General features: G+C 48.3%; 1 protein-coding gene across 4 annotated transcripts in view; it reads right to left on the bottom strand.

The window, feature by feature from the left end:
* Nucleotides 1-22,633, bottom strand: part of SCUBE1 (signal peptide, CUB domain and EGF like domain containing 1) — a 2,199,864-nt gene that overhangs the window by 431,054 nt on the left and 1,746,177 nt on the right. For all 4 annotated transcript variants that reach the window (XM_078673869.1, XM_078673871.1, XM_078673868.1 and 1 more), the window contains one exon: nucleotides 10,229-10,432. In XM_078673869.1, coding sequence (XP_078529995.1) covers nucleotides 10,229-10,432 — 204 coding nt within the window. The remainder of the gene's footprint in view (nucleotides 1-10,228; nucleotides 10,433-22,633) is intronic.

Below are 22,633 nucleotides of genomic sequence, written 5' to 3'. Positions count from 1 at the left end.
GCATAAAAGGATCCGCGCTAAATGGTGCATCTCTGCGTCCCAACCTCTCTGTGCTATGTCCAGACCTAATCTCCCCACTAATCTTTGAGTAAGCCATTGAAATTGGGCCGCATGGTAGTAGGCCTCAAAATCAGGCACTGCAAGACCTCCCTCCCGCCTGGGGCGCATCAGGGTAGGTAGTGCCACCCTGCGCCGTCCTAATCCCCATAGGAAGCCCGATATCATGGAATTGAGCTGGGCAAAGTACCTCCCTGGTATCCAGAGTGGCAGAGTCACAAAGTAATACAGCAATCGGGGGAGGGTTATCATTTTCAGAAGTGCCACTCGCCCCGCGACCGATAAGGGTAATGACCCCCAGAATTCCAGGTTACTCTTGGTGCTGCGCAAGGCCCGGCCTATGTTACCTTCAAAGAGATCGGCTGTCCCATGGTAAATCCGCACCCCCAAGTATGGTAAGCAGTGACCCTCCCATCTCACATCCAGCCCTACGGGGGGGGGGCACCTCGGTCACCCCGCACCGGAAATAGACAGGTCTTAGCCCAGTTAACCCTGAGCCCCGCCTCCTCCTCAGTCTCTCCAGCAGTTCCCGAGCTCCACGGAGCGCACCATCGTTATCGGCAAGGAACATCAGTAAGTCGTCCGCATACAAGGCAATGTGATGTACTCGATCCTGTACTTCCAGGCCCCTGTAGTGCGCTCCCCCTGTGCAAGCCCCGCTAGGGGCTCCATTGCCAGGGCAAACAGGAGGGGAGATAGAGGGCAGCCCTGTCTCGTCCCTCTACCCACTGCACATGCCTCCGAGATCACCCCCTCCCGTCCGGACTCTGGCCGACGAATTATTATTTTTTTTTTTTTAGTTTTTTTTAGTTTTTTTTTTTTAAAGTGCAAAACATTTATTTAGCATTTCCAGGAGTACACAGCGTCTTACCAACAACCCGGAGGCCGGCCGCCATCAATGCATACAGAAATATAAATCATAGCAGATATGCATGAATGTGACAACATTCCAGGCCCCAGCATAATCAGAGTGGCAAATGCAGCGTCAGTACAGCGAAATCTATGAGTCTTGCATTTTTACAAGTTATACCTTAGACTAAACATGAACAGGAACATGTGCAATGTCCATCCGAACCCAAGCATGAGGGGAGGGGGGGGGGGGCACAACAAATCCTGAGGGGTACGTGGGCAGCATAGCTACACAACTACAAGCCAAGTGCGAGGCGGGCCACAGTATCAGAGGTAGTAGGCCGCGCGAGACTTGGGGGAGGACGTTCTGATTCTGGCCGACGAATTTGTGTATAGGATCTGTGTCCATGCTACGAACCCCTCACCTAGGCCGAATGCCCTCAGGACCCGAAGCAAGTATGGCCACTCTAGGCTATCAAAGGCCTTTTCGATGTCAACTGATAGCACACATGCCTCCTCGCCCCCGGCTCCTGACGCCTGTAGCAATTGGCACAATCTCCGAATATTCACTGCCGTATTCCGGGTGGGGATGAAACCAGATTGGTCCTCGTGCACCAGGGTCGTCATGTGGCCCATCAGGCGATGCGCCAGAATGCCACTCAGTACCTTGTAATCAATGTTTAACATCGCGAGGGGGCGATACGCAGTGCGATCCCGCTCCTCAGCCTCCTCTGCTTCAATCTGCAGGAGTTCTATAGCTAGGAAATCCTCGTTTCCCAGGTCTCTGGGGTCCAGCGCGCTACGATACAGCGTAGAGTAGTAATCCAAAAACTGCGTATTGATTGCCTGCTGCCCGAAGTGGGATCTCCCCCCCTCGTCTCTCAGGTCAAGGATCGGCGTGCCCCTGCGAGCCGGATTCGCCAAACAGGCCAGGAGCGCCCCTGAATTATCGCGCTCCGCGTGCGCTCTCACCATGTAAGCCTTATAATCAAAGCATCTGAGCCTCTCCACTTGCGCGGCTAGTTCCTCCTTTGCCCTTAGGAGTTCCTCCTGGACCTCTGCCCGCCCCGGTCTATCCCGTTCCTTGTCCCGAAGTCGTTGTTCCGCCCCCTTTACCTCACCCAAGAGAGTTCTACGAACACCCACCGCCTCTCTAATGCATCGCCCACGAATCACCGTTTTAAACGCGTCCCATTCATTATGCAGACTGGAGGAGGTGCCCGCATTGTGTTGGAAATATTCTTCTATGGCTGTGCCTATAGTAGTCCGGAAGACCTGGTCCTCCAGGGCCTCCGGGCAAAGCCGCCAATTTGGGATCACCATCTTAACCCGAACCCAAGTCAAGGCCACCAGTAGGGGGTTGTGATCGGAGGTCGTTCTGGCCAGGTATTCACTCGTCGCAACCTGCATATGAACGTCCGGGGAGCATGAAACCGCATCTAGCCTGACATGCAGCTCATGAACAGCAGAAAAGTAGGAGTAGTCACGTTCCGTGGGATGATGGGTCCTCCAGGTGTCAGTAAGCCCCCAACTCCGTTGCCATTCTCGCCAGGCGTCCGCTATCCTACGAGTCGGGCGTCATGTAGTGGTGGGTGGGAACGGTCCAGGTCCACGTCCGTCACACAGTTAAAATCCCCCCTAGTAACACAGGACCCGTGAGTACCCCCGCCAGCTTCTGTGAAAGTTGTGCAAGGAAGGTGGGTTGATCTATATTGGGTCCATAAATGCTTCCCAGTGCAAGGTCCCTTCCATCTAGTCGTCCTGTGACCACTGTGAATCTACCCTCAGGGTCTATCATCTGCCTCAAACATTGGAACGGTACTCCTGCTCTGATCCAAACCAATGCCCCCCTGGCATATGCCGAGTAAGTGGTATTATAAACCTGACCTTTCCAGTGACGCTGGAGTGCCTTACCCTCTGCCTCCGTTAAATGCGTTTCCTGAAGGAGAGCGACCTGCACCCCCCTCCGTACCAAATATGCATGTATTTTGCGTAGTCTGCACATGGTATGCATCCCTCGGACGTTCCAGGTCATGATTTTAAGGCCTATGGAGGTACCCATGGATCTAGCGTGTGCGCGCAGCCACTGTGCCCCCCCCTGGCGGCATGTCTGACCCTCCCCCAGCCCCCCCAACACATGAACTGTCCCCAACTCCCACTCCCCAGGACAGGTATACACAAACAGGCTCCCATCCAAACCAAACTGTTCAAAAGCATAACTGCAACTAGGAGGAAACTCTCAGCTCGCGCTTGATGCCCCCAGAGCCCCCCCTCTTCGGCCACCCCCCTCCTGGAAAGTAACCCGTATAGCCAGCAAATACCCCGGCTAAAGCCCCGGCATTCTTGAAATCAACAGTAGCCATGCTACCCCAGTTGCAAGGGCCCCCTGACATCAGGCAGCATATCGGGGCCCATATCATGTGTCTCCTATAGTTTCTGCAGGTCCATCATCCAAACATTCCGTCCGCCGTCTGTGGGGTGACATTCGGCAGTTCCACCTCTGAGAGTCTTTGAGAGTTGTCGGAGCCCGGGCTCTCCGTTCCACTCTTCGTTGTTTCAGTGACATCACTGGATGGGCTGGTCGCTCCCGCACTAATGGCCACCACAGCCCGGATTGCTTTATCACGGTCACGTCTATGGGTCTCCGAGAAAGCGGGGCTCCCCCTTGGCGAGGGAGGCTCATGTCATTCTCGGGGTGAGGCAAGTCGAGTGGGGAGCCCCCAGTCGCGTCACCCCGACCTTCCCACCAGTCCCATGCTGTCTGCAGAGTAAGGAAGAAGTGGGTCTTCGCATCTGCCGTCACCCGCAGGGTGCAGGGAAGAGCATGGCGTAAGGGATGCTGAGCTGCCGCAGTCTCTTCTTGACAGATAAGAAGGAGGCCCGCTGTCGTTGTACTTCCCTGGTGTAGTCTGGGAATATCATCACTCGATTGTTTCCGATTTGCAGGTTCTGATGTTCCCGAGCCCTCTGTAGGATGCAGTCCCGATCTCGGTAGTGCAATAACCGCGCCACCATCGGCCGGGGCGGAGCACCCGGCATGGGCGTGTGAGCGGGGACCCTGTGGGCTCCCTCCAGTGCATAAAATGGGGAGAGGCCCTCAGGGGCCACCTCTGTCTTCAGCCAACTTTCCAGAAATTGGACAGCATCCTGACCCTCCTCGCGTTCCGGCACACCCACTATGCGAAGGTTGTTGCGCCGCGAGCGGCCTTCACTGTCCTCCGCTCGGCCCTCAAGGGCCTTGACTCTGTGCGTCACTTCACTCAAGGAGCGTCGTAGGGCGGACACCTCGGCAGGGATGGGTTTCATGGTGGTCTCTTGTGTCGCAACCCGCTCCTTAAGCTTCCTGTGGTCGTCCTTCAATAATGTGAGGTCCGTACCAATGGCGTTTATTCTCTTCTCCAATGCTTCCTGTGACGCCACTATGGCCTGCATTATTTCACCCAAGGTAGGATCCCCAGACGAGCTCGGTCCTCTGCTCCCCGCACCTCCATCTTCGTCCGCCGTGCGGTGTCCCGGGTCTTCCAGGCGCAGCACCTCAAAGCCCTTTTTGTTCTGGAGACACGACCCATCGTTGTGGTGAGGAATTCTCGATAGTTACAGTTCTGGGGGATGCTCCGTCCACGCCCCACAGTAGAATGGCACCACCACCAACCAGTCTTGGGTGTCGCCCTGGATCCGGTCAGGCTCTGTGTTGCGCAGGGGCCCTCTCCTGCAGCCCCACTTCAACGCCAAGCTTCCTGGTCTGTGGCAGATAGCGTCTAGGTGGTGTCACCCACTAACCGCCCGGCCGCGCACCCCCCGCCTGGGTCTGGTACTCGTGTATCTCCAGTAGCGGGTCTCTGGGTACTTCACAGGGGGTCAGTGTGCCCTGAAGGTGCAGGGGCGATCAGGCGCGGCGACCTGGGCGTCCAGCCAGGCGAGTCGCCACCAGCCATCCACCAGATGCTCAGGGGCCGTATCGTGGACCAGCGCAGCAAGGGGCCCAGAGCGCCATCCAGAAGAGCCCTCCGTGCCAGTCGGGTCAGAGTCTAATCCGGCAGCCACCGCGTAAAGTCGGTCGCCAGGTGCGCCGTGTGTGTCAGGTCCCCCCACCGGCTGCCAGACCGCTCCGTAGCTCGTCCAGGGTCCAAGACGAAGTGTGGGTCTCCGCCGTCCTCAATGGGGAGCTCGCAGGGCCCTCAGCAGGAGAGTTCGCACCTAACGCTAAATGGCGCCTGTCCCGTCTCGGGCGCCGCCATCTTAAGGTCAGGCAGCTGGGAGAACACAGATGTCGCTGTAGGGTCCCCTCCCGCCGGTATGCAGCACCTCCTCACCGCAAACGTGATCGGAAGCGGTGGTCTCTCCTCCGGTTCCAGCGGAGGGGTCTCAGCTCCCTCGGTGCAGCCGTCAGACTCAGAGGGTCCCCTCACTGCCTGACGCCAGTCTCGCCGGTCGCGGGCGCCATCTTGCCGCCTGAGGACTGAGCAAGTCACGAGAGGAGTAAGAAGCTCTGATTTTCGGCCCCTCTCGCCTCCGCCGTCGCAGGTAGTAGCACTCAGAAGGGGCACTGGACCTTCACAGGTAGATTGTGGTGCCGGGTGCCAGGATTGCTGGGCAGGATCAGTGTTTATGGAGGGCGGCCGCGGAGGAGCTCCGGAGCTCGCCTCTGCCTACATCAGCGCCTAAGCCACGCCCCTATAGCTCGACTCTGGTGATGTCACACCAATCGTAGAGCAACTCCTCAGCTGGCTAACAAATTGCAGCACAACTTTTCTCTGAATGGGAAAATATCATATATCACAATAAGTAGAGTGCCTGTGCAGAAAATTCACAGATATACAAGGATAACTCTTTACTACACTTCCGGAGGGGTCATCCGTTGTTACTATATTCAGTGGCAGATCGATTAAAACAGGGAAAGCCATCCTTAGTGGAAGAGGATGCCTCACAGAGATAATAGTGTCATGCTTTATCTTCGGCATCCTCGCCCCACTCTGGTAGGATGGTACTACCAAGGCTGACTCAGCCTCCACGAAGACTGGGCGGTAGGAGGTAGTTCTTACATAAAGCTCATCGGACAGGGCGGGATCCAGAAAATCTAAAAATACCTCAAATTTCCTTGGTTGTCATACGTGAGGACTTTGGTATAACTAAAAACGCTTAGCTCGGCAGGTGAGGAGAGCGTAATGGCTTAAACCAGTCTGCTAGTCGCCAACATGTTTCTGTCCTCAAAAGTTAGCCTATCTGCTCGGTGGCATTCATCAGGGCTAAAGGATCGCTAGGCTTAATCTATCATTCTTGGTAGAGCAGAAGCATCAACAAATAACACAATCAAACAGGTGAGTCCTACCTGGATTTTTTCAAAATAATCTCATAGATAACCCTAGACTTTAGGGGATACCAGTAGTCTGGTCAGGGAGGGGGGGGTGTCCTTTGTAGTCACACTTGCATCAAAAGGTTCACCACTCCAGTGAACCTAGACGTTTCTGCTCGATGCCGGTGGACAAATGGGAAAACAATACCCAGCCTTTTCCTGCCACTAAATGCACACAAATAAAGACTGGTCTGTTCAACTTAAATAAGAGAGAATCAGCAGGTATAACAAAACAAATCTCATAATCAATAGAAATGAGAATAGTACCTTTGCAGCACTTTGTCAAACACGTTCACACTAAAACAGACTCCTTTTGAGTGGCAATCAGTGTACTCACTACTATGGATAACACCAACCCAAATTAAACATAGACACACCTAGAAGGAAACTCGTTAATTCAAGTAAATTCTTATTCATGTGAATGCAGCGCTTCGCAAATCACACTACCACTTTGCAGACAGTTTCAACAATATCTCAAAATCTTAATTTTGATAAATCCGATTACCTTAATTAACAAAATGCAATGGAGACATTATCAAATAACTTATATGACGTGTACATGACAGTAGTCAAACCACCAACTGAACCAAGAATGAATAGTGCATAATCAAAAATCTCACATACAGTGTAGCAGCCTATTAATCAAGACAAACTGTACTCTCAACTACACATTTCTCAATAAATCACTAACTTACTTAACACTCCTATTCTCAGGAATCATTCTACCCTACTAATACTCACCATTCATTTTACTCAGAAAGAGCATTGAAGCCTTGGGAACTCAGCTTGTAATCCAAACGTGGATTTGAGAATGTAGCCAGAAAACCATATTAGGGAAAGGGCAAAAAGGAGTCTCTGAAGCCAGCTCTTATCTTGTAAACCATCCTCTACTACAAAAAAATGTGTGGGCTCACTATAACATTAAAATCTTACACCTCAAAAGCACGCCCACTGATCGGGTGAATTGGGAGCATCTTAACCCCAATTTCATGAGGCAATGTTTTTCAAAATAAGGTACATTAGAACGTTTATGAAGACAGGTATAATACAGACTAATGGAAGACAGAGGCTGCTGTGCTACATAAAGCACAGCAGCCTCTGGCAAAATCAGAAAAATCCCCAAGTGTGCAGCAAAATCAATAAGAAATCAGGCAGCATTCCGAGAGGAACAGGAAAGCTTCTGGATCATCGCCAAATTTGAGGGTATATATAGAAATTATCTCCATAGAAGAGTATGAAAAGTGCAGAATGACTTTGGTGCTAACAAAGAAAAACGTTTTTAAAAAATCTGAATAATCTAACCCACTATGTGAATATTAATTCAGGCCCTAATGTCCTCTGGAGGTCTCAGAACAAACTAGTTACATAAACAACAGTGAACCATTCTGAATGAATGCAATACTGTGAGCAAGCTATAGATCCGTGGAAAAATGTTGTTTTAGTCAGGACATGCTAGAGAGCCTACCTTGTGAAAAGTGACATTTGAAATAAAAAAAACATGACATGCTTAACTGCGTGCAGCAGAAACAATAAACAGTGAATGTAACATCCATTTTGAACTGTGGCTGTTGCGGGGGATACTCAGGATAATTCTGGCAGAGGCGGTCTGGATGTACTGCAGTTTCTTAAGGAGATTTAGGGTGGTGCTGCTGTAGAGTGCGTTGTCGTAGTCAAGTCTACTGCTGACAAGTGCATGGGTGACCGTTTCCTGAACTCGGTGGGGATCCACTTGAATATCTTACAAAGCAGGCGAAGAGTGTGAAAGCAGGAGGATGAGATGGTGTTGATTTGGTGGTTCACTGAGAGCGAGGAGTCCAGGATGATGTAGAGGTTTTGTGCATGGTCCATGGGTGAGGGGGGTTCTGAGTGCTGCGGGTCACCAGGTGTCATCCCAGGTGGAGGGGGTGGAGCCCATGATGATGACATTGGTCTTGTCTATGTTGAGCTTGAGGCATCTGTCCTTAATCCAAGTGGTGACTGCCTTCACCCCGTTGTGAAAGTTGCTCTTGGCAGCTGTGGGATCATCTGTGAGGGAGAGAATCAGCTGGGAGTCATCAGCCTAGATGTTGAAGAGGGTGGGACTCAGGGAGGATGCCTGAGGCATTCCGCAGCTGATCTCTTTGGGTTCTAAGTAGAAAGGTTGAATTCTGTCTTGTGTTCCTGTGAGGAAGCGCAGATCCATTCTAGGGCGTTTGTAGCAGATGCCGGCGTCATGGAGTCTTGCGCAGACGCTGTGGTGGGAGATGGTGTTGAAGGCGGCTGAGAGGTTCAGGTGGATGAAGGCTGCAGTTTCGACTCGGCCAAGGAGGGTGCAGATGTAGCAGCGAGGGAAGCCGTCTCCTTGCTATGGTTGCTTCTGAAGCCCGATTGGGAGAGGTACAGGATGTGGCTCATTTCGATGAACTTGGAGAGTTGGGCGTTGATGGCCTTCTCAATGACTTTGGCTGGGAAGGGTAGCAGAGAGATAGGCCTGTAGTTCTTGAGATCCGTTTGGTCGGACAAGGGTTTCTTCAGCAGGGTGTTGATCTATGTGTGTTTACAGTCTTCAGGGAAGGAGGCAGACTTGATGGAGCAGTTGATGGTACATCAGAGTTCGGGGGATGGAGGAGCCGGCTCTGTTAAAGATGTGGTGAGGACAGGGATCCCAGGCAGCTCCAGAGTGGATGATCTTCATGATCCTGATGGTGTCATCAGAGGTGAGGGTGGTCTGGTTGGGCAAGCTCTGTTGGGGTCTGGAGCCACTGGGTGCAGTGGCTGTGGGTGGGGTGGGTGGATCTTGGGTTGCGAGGCTGTAGATCTCCTTGATCTTGCAATGGAAGAAGGTGGGGAGGTTGTCGCAGTGGTCTTGAATTCTGAAAGCCAAGTTCTATGGCCAACCTCTGCTAAGTTCAGACAAAGGCCATAAGCTGTGGGGGTTGTCTGATCTCAGCAGGTTGCATGGAGAGCCTGGCCGTACATCATATTTGACAGAGCCCTTGGCCCACAGACCTTTGCAGCAGAAATTGACTGTCTGCAGACCTATGGACAAAAGCCATATGCTGGGGGAGATGGGGGTAGCTGTTTTCAAAGGACCAGACCCTGGAGATAATCCCAGCAGTGCAGGGCTAATGGCCATGTGCAACAGGTGGTGGCTGCTCACAAATGTTTTAATGCAGGTCCTGACTGAAGGCTAACCACCACTGCACACAGTTGAAGTTTCTGTCAAGTGGGAATCAGATTCCCATATAGAACTGTGTATGGCTTGGCCATTAGTGAGCTCATGTGTTCAATCCCCAATGCACATATTAGATTTTTTACTTTTTCCTTGTGAACTGGCTACTATGTGATTTCTTTGTATGAGGGATACTAGAAAATATTATACTTTCGATTTTTTATTCATTTTTATTAGGTGAAATTATTCAGTTTACTACAATTTAAAAATATTTGAGATGTAGATATGATACTCAGTTGTGAGACGAAGGGCTTTATTACAAGTATAGGTGCAATTTATCGCACCTGAAAAAACACTGTACCATGGGGTAGGTTATTTATCAGGTGCAATAAATTGTGTTTAACACACCAAAATCCACATGATACAATAACTATTGCATGTGTTAACTAACACAGCTTGTATTTCCGACCTATGTGTAAACAGGGGTTTACGCTTTAGTTGGAAAAAACACATATGACTCGTAATCAGGTCCTATGTGACTTTACTTCCTTTTGGCATTATCTGTGTCTTCTGTAGAAAGTAGTATTTTGTTTAACACACTTTGCTTCAATTGTAAATGCCAAAGATACATCTCATTAGCATCTTGCTTAATGCAGTTCATGTAGTGTTCCCAACTGCATGATAAACCCTGCTTACAAACACTTCAAAGGCTATGAGAAACATTACTTGCACAAGAAATACACGCAGATACTTGTCCCTTATGCAACAGTCAGCCATGAAAGTTGACTGCATTAGCAAGAAGTTTGACTGTAACATACCACATTTTCCATCTTGCAGAACCTGCCCTGTCCTGCACGTCATGTGACTTTCATAGCCCTTTGCTGGTTTCTGAACAACGTCATACTCCGTCCCAGAAAACTGAATATAAAACTGTTGCTTGTTGATAGATTTCCTCAGAGTTTTAATTGCATTTTGCAGCTTTTGTTCCATCCTTTTTCGCACACAGTCCACATTACAGATTTCTAGTAAAGGAAATGGTTAAGAAAGTGTGGTTATATTGTGTGGCAACATATTTGCATGTGTCTGTGTATGTATAATTTACTGCCACATGATTGTCGTGTCAGAGAGCACATCAATAAGTGATCATTCCTTGGACTTCGGAAAACATTAATAACAAATTGGAAACAGTGGGATTTGAGCCAGCGACTCTTCGCACCGCAGACATCCAAATTAAATGGGAAGTCAACTTTAGTTACACTTCAAGGAATATTATTAACTAATGCCTAAAATGAAATAAAAACATAAGAACCTACAAATGAAAACAAGTTACTTACCTGTAACTTTGGTTCCCCAGTATTGGTAACTTTCATAGATTCCCATGCTTTGTATCATTCCCCGTCGTCGGAATGGGAGCCTCGGTAGTATAAAAACCATAGAAACAAAAGAGAAACCTAGGCCTAGGCCTCATCTCATTTTGTATTCTATCCACCTCCTTTTGTAAAAAGAGACCAAACTTTTGCCAGGACCATACAGAGCAGCCTCACCCTCTAGAACCTTCCTGAGAGAGCTCAGAGCCTCAGATTTTCGTAGCCGTTGTGCAAACCGCCACAAACTCTGTAAAAAGACTGAGCTTTCCCAGGGGAGGCGGGCGGGCGCATGGGAATCTATGAAAGTTACCAATACTGGGGAACCAAAGTTACAGGTAAGTAACTTGTTTTCTTGCCCCAGTATTGGAACTTTCATAGATTCCCATGCTTTGTATCAGAATAGCTAGCAGTACAGCACCATGAACACATTTTGTAAATACATGGCATCACATAACCATAGAAAAATACATAAAGTACAGTAAAAACAAACAAAATGTGCTCACCAGGATGGAGGGATCGTAGGGAAAGCTCACCTCTCAATGAAACAGATTACGCAGGACTGCCTGACCAACAGCCGCATCATCTCGTCCTGCAGATTCCAGGCAGTAGTGTTTCGTGAAGGTATGAGTACTGCTCCACGTTGCTGCCCTGCAGATGTCCTTAATGGCAACTCCCGAAAAGAGAGCCACAGATGAAGCCACCGACCTCGTGGAATGTGCACGGACTCTGCCGTCCAGCGGCTTGCCCGCTTCCTGATGACAGAATTGAATCGCACTGGAGATCCAGCGGGAAATGCCAGTCTTTGCCAAAGGCAACCCCTTACGAGGTGCACTGTAGGACACAAACAACTGAGTAGACTTCCGAAAGGGACGTGTGCGCTCCAAGTAAAACTTTAAGCACCGTTGAATGTCCAAAGAATGGAGCGTACGCTCCGCAGGTGTAGAAGGATGTGGAAAGAAGGTTTTCAGAATCACCGGTTCATTCAAGTGGAACTCAGATGGCACTTTCGGGATGAATTTGGGATTAGTCCGAAGAACCAGACCTTGTTTTGTAAATTGCAGGAATGGATGCACTATGGAGAGTGCCTGAAGCTCACTCACTCGTCTAGCCGATGTTAGAGCTAAGAGGAGGGCTAGTTTCCAGGAGAGGAACTTTAAGTCTGCCTTGTGAACCGGCTCGAACGGAGCTTTCATGAGTTGAGCCAAGACAAGGTTGAGCTGCCACACTGGTGGAGGAGGACGAACTGGCGGATACATCCGGAATAGGCCCTTCAAGAATTGTTTAACCACCCTAGAGGACCATAAGGAAGGACCTGCCGAACTGCGTCGAAACCTTGATATGGCCGCTAGATGCACCTTTACTGATGAATGTGCCAAACCAGACTTAGCCAGAGATAGCAAATACGGCAGCAACTGATGAGGTTGGGAAGTGTAAGGATGGAGACCTTCCCGTTGACACCACAAGCAGAATCTCTTCCATTTTGCCGTGTACGTCTTGTTGGTACTTGGTGCTCTGGCATGAGCCAAGACCTCTCTGCATTCTTGAGACAAAGCTAGATGACTGAATTCTCTGTGTTCAGGAGCCACGCCGTCAAGTGGAGGGATCTCGGATCCGGGTGGAAAACCTGTCCCTGACTCCTGGACAAGAGGGACGGAATGGGCCTCAAGTGAATTGGAGGAGCTTGGGAGAGCCGCAGCAGTTCTGTGTACCAGAATTGTCTGGGCCACGCTGGAGCAATTAGAATCATCCTGCAGGGTTCCGCCTTCATTTTCTTGAGAACTCGAGGAATGGGGGGAATGGGAGGAAAAGCGTAAAAGAACGCGCTGTACCAGGCCATCGAAAGAGCGTTCCCTAGGGACCCCCGATGGTGAACCTTGCTTGCGTAGAACCGGCATTTGGCGTTCTCCGGCGAAGCAAAGAGGTCGATGGTCGGCGTCCCCCAAACTGAGAACACTCCGTCGAGAATGGATTGATTCAACTCCCACTCGTGAGTCACTTCCGTCTGGCGACTCAAGGCGTCCGCCTTGACATTGAGAGTTCCCGCCAAGTGCTCGGCTCTCAGAGTGATGTTGTTGTGAATCGCGAAATCCCAAATCCGTTGAGCTTCTGCGGACAGAGTCTGCGATTTGGTGCCTCCTTGTTTGTTTACATAGTGCATGGCCGTCGTATTGTCCGTCCGGACCAGCACTGAGCGATTGCCCACTCTGGGCAGAAAAGCTTGCAAGGCCAACCGAATGGCTGTCAGCTCCAGGAAATTGATATGGCACTGCCGCTGTCCTGGACTCCAATGGCCACTGACTTGAAGCTCTCGGAGCACTGCACCCCAGCCTTCCAACGAGGCGTCCGTGGTCATCACCATGGGTGAAGGAGAAATCCTGAACGTGAGGCCTTGGGCGAGATTGCTTTTCTGAAGCCACCATTCGCTCGCTGTTCTCATTGCTGATGTTACGACAACCCTGTCGTTGAACGACCCCTCTGCTTGGCGCCATTGCTTGTCCAGCTCCTCCTGTAGAGGACGCATCCTTAGCCTGCAATGCGGTACTAATGGTATGCAGGAGGACATCGATCCGAGAAGGGATTTGTATTGGCGGACCGATAGGACCTTGCTGCGGCAGAGTAGTTGAGCCGAAACCATCAATTTTTGTTGTCGCTCTTCCGAGGGACGAGCCGTACAATGCGTGGTGTCCAGCACGGCCCCCAGGAATCTGGCAGTTTTGGAAGGCAGGAGGACTGACTTGTGTTCGTTCAACTGAAGGCCCAGGCAGCGGAACAAATGGAGGCAAGTAGACACGGCTTGCGAAGCGTCCTGGAAAGATGGTGCCTTGACGAGCCAGTCGTCCAAGTAAGGGAAAACTTCGAGAGATTGTCGTCGAAGGAAAGCTGCCACCGGTGCCAATACTTTGGTGAACACTCTCGGTGCCGATCGAAGGCCGAATGGAAGCACTTTGAACTGGAAATGGCTCTTTCCCACTGTAAAGCGAAGGTATTGTCTGTGAGCTGGGTGTATTGGAATATGGAAATATGCGTCTTCTAAATCCAGCGACGCCAAGTAGTCGCCTGGATTTAAGAGAGGAAGAATTTCCTGGAGAGTGACCATCCTGAGGAGAGCTTTACGAGATAGGTGTTGAGCTCCCGAAGATCGAGGATGGGACGCCAAGTGTCTTTCGTCTTCCGCACTAGGAAGAATCTTGAATAGAACCCCCGGCCCCTCTGAGAGAGCGGGACCGGTTCTATTGCTCCTTTGAGGAACAACTGGTGGGCTTCTAGATGTAGTAATCCTAGATGTCCTGAGCGGATGGCGCCCGGAGCTCGTGTTGGAGGAAAGTTGTGAAACTCCAACGTATGGCCACTCTTCACGATGTTGAGGACCCATTGGTCCGATGTTATTGACATCCAACTGTCCAGACAAAGGGATATCCTGCCCCCCACTGATGTGATCGGGAGGGGAGGAACAGCAGGTAGAGCCGGGAGGCCGCTATTGTCGTTTGGTGTTGTCACGGCCTTGTCGCTGTTGACGGCCTCGCGGAGGGTTGCGAGAGAAAGATGCTGATTGCCCCTGTCGCTGATTCGAGTAATGGGGTTTATATGACTGGGAAGACTGCGAGGAAAAACGTTGTTGGTTTCCTCTGTAAGATGTAAATCCTCTCCCTTGTGCGCCCCTAAAGGGGACCTTGCGATAGGTGAGAGAGCCCAAGGACTTTGCTGTGTCTGTGTCCTTCTTGATATTCTGTAGGGTATCATCCACATGCTTCCCGAACAGCATCTCCCCATCAAAAGGGAGGTCTAGGACTCTGTTCTGGACCTCCTGACGAAACCAGGTGGCCTTCAGCCAACCCTGACGCCGTAAGACGGCGGAGCCGGCCAAGGCCCGGAAGGCCGTGGAAGCAATGTCCATTGCGCAGTCAATCACTTCTGCTGACGATTTCTCTCCTTCCGCCAGCACCTTCTTGGCGTCCTCCTTAGTGGGCTCAGGTAATAGGTCCACGAAGGGTTCCATGTCGCACCACATCTGGCGGTCGTAACGGCCTAAGATGGCAAGGGCATTCGCCGCTCGAACCAGTAAGCTGGCCATAGAGGAAAACCGTTTTCCAACATTATCCAGACGTCTGCCGTCTTTGTCCGGAGGAGTGGTCAACGGTGTGGACGGATTCTTTGACTTGCTTTGTGCCGCCTGAGAAATCACCGAGTCAGGCTTTGGCTGACCAATAAGGCAAGCTGGACTGCCTTCAGGAGCTTTATATTTCTTCTCCAGCCTGGGGAGGACTGGAATCACCGTGGCAGGACTCTGCATGATCTTCATGCCCTCCTCCCATACATGCTCTATAATGGGAATAGATTTGACAGAGCGTTGGTGTTGTTCCTTAAAGTCATACAGGAAACATTCCGATTCCTCTCTTGAAATAGGTAGGCCAAACCTCTTAGCAGCCCGTTCCATCAGATGATGAAAACCCCCTATATCCACCGGAGGGGAGATGGAAGTGTCACGACCAGCAGCATTTGGGTCTTGCGGGTCATTGTCCCCCTGATCCGGGTCAGGGTCCTGTAAAGGATCCATCAAGGGATCCACTGGAACAACCTCCTCATCCGAAGAGGTATCCTGATGGGCATCGGGCAGTGGAACGGGATCTGGTGTGGGAACCCGGGCCAAAGGTGTCACTGGCGGTGGTGTGGAGGGTACCACCGGAACACTAGTAGCCGGCTGCACTTGCGGCTGTGGTGGAAGTGGAAAAAACGTAGTCTGTCCAGAAGGGTCTGACGGAAACCTTTTACGATAATCCTGAAGCATGTCCTGAAGATCCGAAATGAGAGAGGAGGGCATGGCTACCATGCCTTGTCCCAAACTCGGCGGATGTCGGTCTTCCACAACATAAGGATGTAGTTGTTGGCCACCTGCCTGGTCGAAATACTCCTCCGTGTCCGTCTCCTGCAACTTTACGTTCAAGTCCGAGGGACTATAGGCAGGTCCATAAGTGTCCTGAAACTCATCCTCGTCAGACTCATCATCTAACAGCATTGTCGGTAGATGGGAAGAGACTCGTCGCGGAGACGTCATCTCCGGCGTGATTTTCATTCTCCGAACTGGAAAATGCACTTTTTGGACCGTCGACGGTCTCGTCGACGACGCCGTCGTCGTCGGAGCATCAGTTAATGTAACCGTCGACGGCTCCACAGCCTTCGTCGACACAATCTTCGTCGTCGTCGGGACCACCGTCGACGGTCTCGTCGACGAACTCGTCGTCATTATCATCGTCGTCGACGTGGAAGCCGTCGTCGTCGACGTCGTCGACGTAGTCTTCGTCGTCGTTGCGGCCGTCGACAGCGGCCTGCTAGTCGTCGTCGACGTGGAAGCCATCATCGTCGACGAGCTCGGAACCTTGAACGTCGACGAAGTCGCCGTCGTGGACACCGCTACCGTCGACGAGCCCGTCGACGGAGCCACAGAAACAGCGGGAACTTTAGCCAAAGTCACAGTCGTCGACGTACCTGGTGTTCTCGTCGTCGACGGACGCTGTTTTTTCTCCGGCCCAGATCCTGAAGTGCCAGTAGAGTGTTTATCACTGGGCTTGATCTTTTTGGACGGAGGAGAAAGGATCACCACCTCCTTTTTGTCCTTTAAGGCTGGCACCACTGCTGTAGCCTGTCCCTGCCTCTCCTTTACACTTTCGTGAGGAGATTGAAGGGGACCAGCCCTCTCAGACCTGTCAGAGATCTTGTGAGGGGCTTTAAGAGGGGGCTCAGATGTCGAAGAACCAGGGGGAGACCTACCCCTCTTCTTTGATCTTTGCAAGGAAGCAGCAGACACGGAATCCTCCTCATCCGAAGAGAGCACCTCCTTGCGTGTCTTCATCTTTTGAAGCCAGGTAAGTAGCCGGCCTTCTCTGTCCCGAAGAGTCTTGTTCGAGAAAGTCCTGCAGATCTTGCAGTCTGTGGCCTTGTGGTCAGGATATAAGCAATAAATGCAATTATCATGCTTATCCTCCACAAAAAGACGTTTTTTGCCACAAGAGGCACAGGACCTGAATAAGGCCTTCTTCTCCTTGTCAGACATGACGAATTGAAGCAGAAACTTGAAGAAATAAGTAGAAAAACAGTGAAAACTGAGCAGAGCTCAGTGGAGACTCCCTAGCACAATGTGCGGTAGAAAAATCTGAGGCTCTGAGCTCTCTCAGGAAGGTTCTAGAGGGTGAGGCTGCTCTGATTGGTCCTGGCAAAAGTTTGGTCTCTTTTTACAAAAGGAGGTGGATAGAATACAAAATGAGATGAGGCCTAGGCCTAGGTTTCTCTTTTGTTTCTATGGTTTTTATACTACCGAGGCTCCCATTCCGACGACGGGGAATGATACAAAGCATGGGAATCTATGAAAGTTCCAATACTGGGGCAACTTAAAAAATGTATTATATTATCGTGTGAACTGTTGCGAACCTTATAAGAAAATTCCTAGCTTCTCTATTAACAGGTAACTAAACTTTGGGTTACAATGATATCCCCGCTCTGTAAGATATGTTTTCTTTGACTGATATGATCTATCAAGGAACATCATTTAAACAAAACACTTCCACAAGTTAAAAACACTGTGACCCAAAAATCATGTTTATAATTAATCATTAAAATGCATCATAATGCTGAATTTTTCATTACCTGATCCATAAATTTGACAAAGTAACAAGACAGCTGAGCACCATTTCCCATGAAGCACTAGACTAAAACGTTCTAACAAGTATCTAATCACACTAGTTTCTTTTACAAAAATCAAAAACTGCATAACAACAAAAAATATGCATTAGAGATCCAACCCATGGTTCACAAAATCTATAGTTGTGGCTTGAACTTTGTGTTTTCCATTTCTAATTAATTTCACCTAAATCGAGGAGGCTAAAGCACAACCTTAGAAGCGATTACTTCACAGTCATATTACATGCAGGTGTGATATACGGTTGTAGTTTGCATTGCATATACAAATGTAAGACTAAAGAACAATTTTCCCTGAAAAAATCTTTAGATAATTTTCAAAAGACCTTGCTTGCAAATATTTATTTAATATATTCTTAAATAGTAGATACAAGATGTCAGAATCCATTATATTGTTTTAATGTAAACAGTTCAATATATTTGATATCCACATTTGACCAGGACAACAAACTATATCTGGATTGTGAAATTCGCTCAACAGTAAATCTTTCCTAGATTCCTTTTCCCTATTTTGTAAACTAGACCAAATATGCACAATGTGAGCATCTATTTCAAGGGTTTCATTAACACAATCCATTTCCAGCTTTCTGTGTGACTGTACAGAAGCAAACAGTAATCTAAAAAAGTATCCATGAAGATAGCATAGTGCTGAATCAATCATTTATTTTACCTGAGAATTACTCACTGCTGTTAGATAAGATGGGCATACATTTAACTTTTCAAGGAATGGCTTCCATGAGGGACATTGCAACTTCTATATTATTTATTTATAGCAAAACGTATGCAGTTTAGTTTTGTGTTAGTGAGGCTAGATGCCATTTATGTACACCTTTTTCTTCAAATCAAATTACATATTTAGCCCTTGCTATCATTAGTTTAACCTAAATCAAAGGACCTGTTGTGAAAGGGAATGTGGTGTCACCCAGTGAGGAAATGAAGACAATGACTTGGAAGGAGAACTCTGTGAAATAAGGGCATGTGATGTGGGCACTCACATGGGAAATGTTTGCAGACAGTGACAGGAAAGAGGGAGGAAGGCACAGTAGAGGTGGGGAGGGAGCTGGAAGGATAGCAGAGCAGTGTCATAGAAGATGACGTGGGAACAGAGAGGACCTGAGTACAGCGAGAGCCTGCAGCCTCAAAAGAATCAACCAACAAGAGGAGTAGAACCCAAGGAAGGGAGATTGCATGAGGCAGCCAACTAATTCATGACAACAGAGAGAGTGGATCCAGTCAGACTAGGCAGGGTTGAGCCACAAATTAATTCCGGGACCAACATCAGAGGGACAACGTAGGTCTAGAGCAGCCTCAGACATTAAGCACATTAATGGAAAAGGTGGTTCTGATGAGCATGTGGCTTCAGGATAAGGAGGTGCAACTTTCTTCAGCCACGGTTGTTCCTCAGTGCTGTTCAGGCAAGTATTTGTACCTTGGTGGAGCAAATGCAGAAAATGAGGGTTTGCACGTCCGTTTGGGGATGAAGTTTGTAGGTGAGTATTATGGTTGCAGAGGGAGAAAAAGGAAAAATCAGAGGCTAACAGGGAAAATAAAAAGAATCTTCTGGTGGACTGGCAGTGGGGAAAAAGGGCGAGTGATGCGGGAAATCAAAGCAACAGATTTATAACTTGGTATTTTCTTTGTGTTCTATTTGAGGAATTCCATAGGAAAAATCAATTCTCCTGAAGCAGATGGAGGGGGCAAGCTTCAAGGAAATCTTTCTGTAAAAAGAAATAGAGATAGTGAAGCATTTCTTTTGAGAAATACGGAGATGAATGGCTAAAATTTTGTGACACTTCTTTAGAAAAAAATAAATGGATGCTTAACAGGTCATATTCCACAGGTGTCTGAAGTCCTTGGCCTTAGACACACAGAATTTATCATTTCTACTATATATCATAATAGCCTCATTTATTCATCCAATATTAACCACCAGAAATAGTTTTTACTGTATTTTGCCAGGAGGGAAACACTTTGTTGTAATAATATATTGTAATAATACAATATCATCCGCATATTGTTATACGTTTGCGCATGCTGGCCCCACAGTAATGGTGGACAAGACCTGTCTTTTAGACTTTAACCAAAATCTATCCTAAATCCACCACTTTAGAGGTTGAAAAATATTGTTGCCAGCACAACCTCTGTTTTTTTATCCTCTATGTGTATAGATCATATATGTACCATAGAGTTATCACCTACATTAACACACCCCCAAGTATATTTAAACAAACGTATAATGGCTCTCAACAGTAGGAAGGGATGTCCCAATACTTACTTTTTACCATAAACAAGTTCTGATAATGTTGTCAAAAATGGTTGTAAAATCTACGCAACATGAATATAATAAACTCTTGTGTTTCACAAGTTTATAGCTCAACTGAGCCAATATATTTACTTGGCTGCTAGCTTCGGCTGTAAAATTGGTTTGATACCATAGTAGCAAATTGTTTTGTGGAGAGCCAAACAGTTTGGTGCTACAGTAACTGATCTGCGTACAATTTTGCACCAACAGCCTGTATTTCTATGAGATGGTAATTATTAGGAACCATCATTGAGTCTTATGAACAGGAGGTACAATAGAACACTTTCAAAAGCCTAGAATGATGGCTGTCACATGGTTATAATTAAAAAGAGATCAAAACCAAAATTCAGGACCATGTTTGAAAATTCCAAAGGGCAGTTCAGTGGGTCATGGAGCCATACTGATTTTTTTATGTTATTACATTATTTACTTTACTGTTGAATGTAAATTTACTTCATTGAAGGTTAGTATTATCTCAGTAGTAAAGATGGCTGGACTAGTTGTCACATAAAGCGATTCATTATGATAATCCATATATCTGGAAAAATACAATTCCCCTCAGATTTTCTGCAAATATATTCTAGTTCATTGTAGAAATTTCTAAATTTCTTGGAATCACAGAATTAGCAAACTACATAAAAATCCATAAATTATCCATATGTTACCTTTTTTGCCTTCCACAAGACAATTTGTGCGTTTTTAGAATAACAACTATAATGCAACACTGCTCTGATATATAAGTGCATATCTAATTGGCATGCCTGATGGGACCTGGCTAGTTAATGCCCACAGATCATAACTGTGTTGTTGATCTAGGAGTACAGAGCCTAACCTATCTGTTCATTGTAATGCCACCAAACAAAGAGGTATAGCCCAATGAAAATGTTGTTCAACTAGCCAAGGCTACAATCCAACAAACTGAGTTTGAATTCCCCACTCAGTAACACAGATAGTTTAACTATTTCTGTGAAAACGGGGGATTAGAGCATACAATTTACCTCTTTGTAGACAACATTTTTTGTCAATAACGGATCCAGTGAATTCAACTAGAACTGTGATGACATTGTTGGAGCAATATGAAGGGCTCTCAGCATTTAAAACTGATATCTCTAAATCCGAGGTGCTGGGTATCAAAATAGACAATCAAATCTGAACACAAATAGGTGATATCTTTCCACTTAAAGGCTAAAAAGGCAATTGAGTACCTGGAAGTGTAGATTACGCCAACATTACAGGAGTTGTACAAACTGAATTATATTCTGCTCTTTAACAAAGTAAAGGGCGACCACTCAAGATGGCCCCCTCTGTTTATTTCTTGGATGGGTAGAATGAATGCCTTATAAATTTATATTTGCCCCGACTACTGTATTTCACCCTGGGCCTGTCTGTATTGATTCCCAAACAGGACACGGGGCTCCAGTCTGCATTCAACAAATTTATACAGCAAAACAGTAAACCTAGAGTGGCTCAGAAAGTCATGGAGGCTGCAAGTGAGGGGGATGAGGATTGGGCCTCCCAGACCTACAGAAGTATTGGAAATATATAAAAACAAAAAGAAAACTTACCCATTATGGAAAAGTGCTTGATGGGTAGACTCCACTGGGATGCCTTTTGGCTCCCAAAGTAAGATAGACCCGGCATGGCTTATGTTTCTGAAATAACTAAGCCCCTGATTAAAACATGGGACTCACTATTTAGATTCCTCCAAAATAAGTGTTCCTCGCAATTTACTCTGATAATCAACAATCTAGAATTCACCCCTTCCCTAGAGACCAAAAAAACACAGCATGGCGAAAGGATGATTGCACCGTGTTAAGAGATCTCTTTCAAGGACTCACAGCTAAATAATTTAATCAATGTAAATTGGACTTTGGAGCCCTAGGGAATGAAATATTATGGTATTGCCAAAACACTGGGCCCTATACCCTCCAAGCAATGCAAGAGGAAGCAGAGACGAAAAGCCATTTGAAAAACTGTTCCCTCCCTACAAACCTACTAAGGGATTAATGTCAGTTATATAGGAGACTTTGTAGATCCTTTCTCACAATTGGCCCTACACGCACCACTTAGAGGGAGGGTACTAAACATACAGCTATCCCACGTGGAGTGGCATGGACTATGACAAGATATTCCTAAACTAGTGAAAAATGTAAAGGGTAGAGAAACATGGAATAAAAAAATGTACGGGGCGTGGCCGGGCAAGATGGCCGAGGAGCTGTAATCCGTCTCGGCTCCCGGTCCGAGCGCTGTTTGGCGGAGTTTAGCAGCGGTTCTAGTGCTTCCTCGGCGCTGCAAACAAAAGGTCCTGAGCCGTAATTATGTGAGGCATCGCCGGATTGCTTTTGCGTGGACGGCGCTTCACGGGGGTTAACACTTCAGCCTGCGTCTTTGGACGGTGAGGAGCGTGGCTGCATAAGATGGCGGCGCGGCGACAGGGGAGAGTATTGACGGGCCGTCCTTGCTGGGGACGCTGGACCTCCACCCTGGGCAGCAGGGGTGATATTACCGTGGACCCGCCTGGAGGCACGGCTATTTTGGCGCCGTGAAGCCTAAATCGGGCGATTTTCAACTCTTTTGATTCTGCCTGACTTCAAGATAGCGTACATGCGAGTCTGACGATCTGCAAGTTTTCGCGCCTACAATCCCCTGCGCCTCAGTTAACTGATGCGATCTGTGGGACACCGAGGCACACTGCTGGAATCCACCTACACTGCGGGTCACTGTTATGCAGCCTGAACTTTCTCAACCTGCAGGCCCAGTGAAGGTGGCCCCTAGCACATATATCCTTCTGGAGTGCATGCCATCCCCTGGCCTTTCTCTTCAGTGACTGGGGTAAGCGGGACCGCGTTACTTGTCACTTCTGG

This window comes from Lissotriton helveticus, chromosome 1_1 (assembly GCF_964261635.1).
Source record: "Lissotriton helveticus chromosome 1_1, aLisHel1.1, whole genome shotgun sequence".
NCBI classification, from domain to species: Eukaryota; Metazoa; Chordata; class Amphibia; order Caudata; family Salamandridae; genus Lissotriton; species Lissotriton helveticus.
Note: the sequence above shows the minus strand (reverse complement) of the source record. Positions and strands in the feature narration are given on the sequence as shown.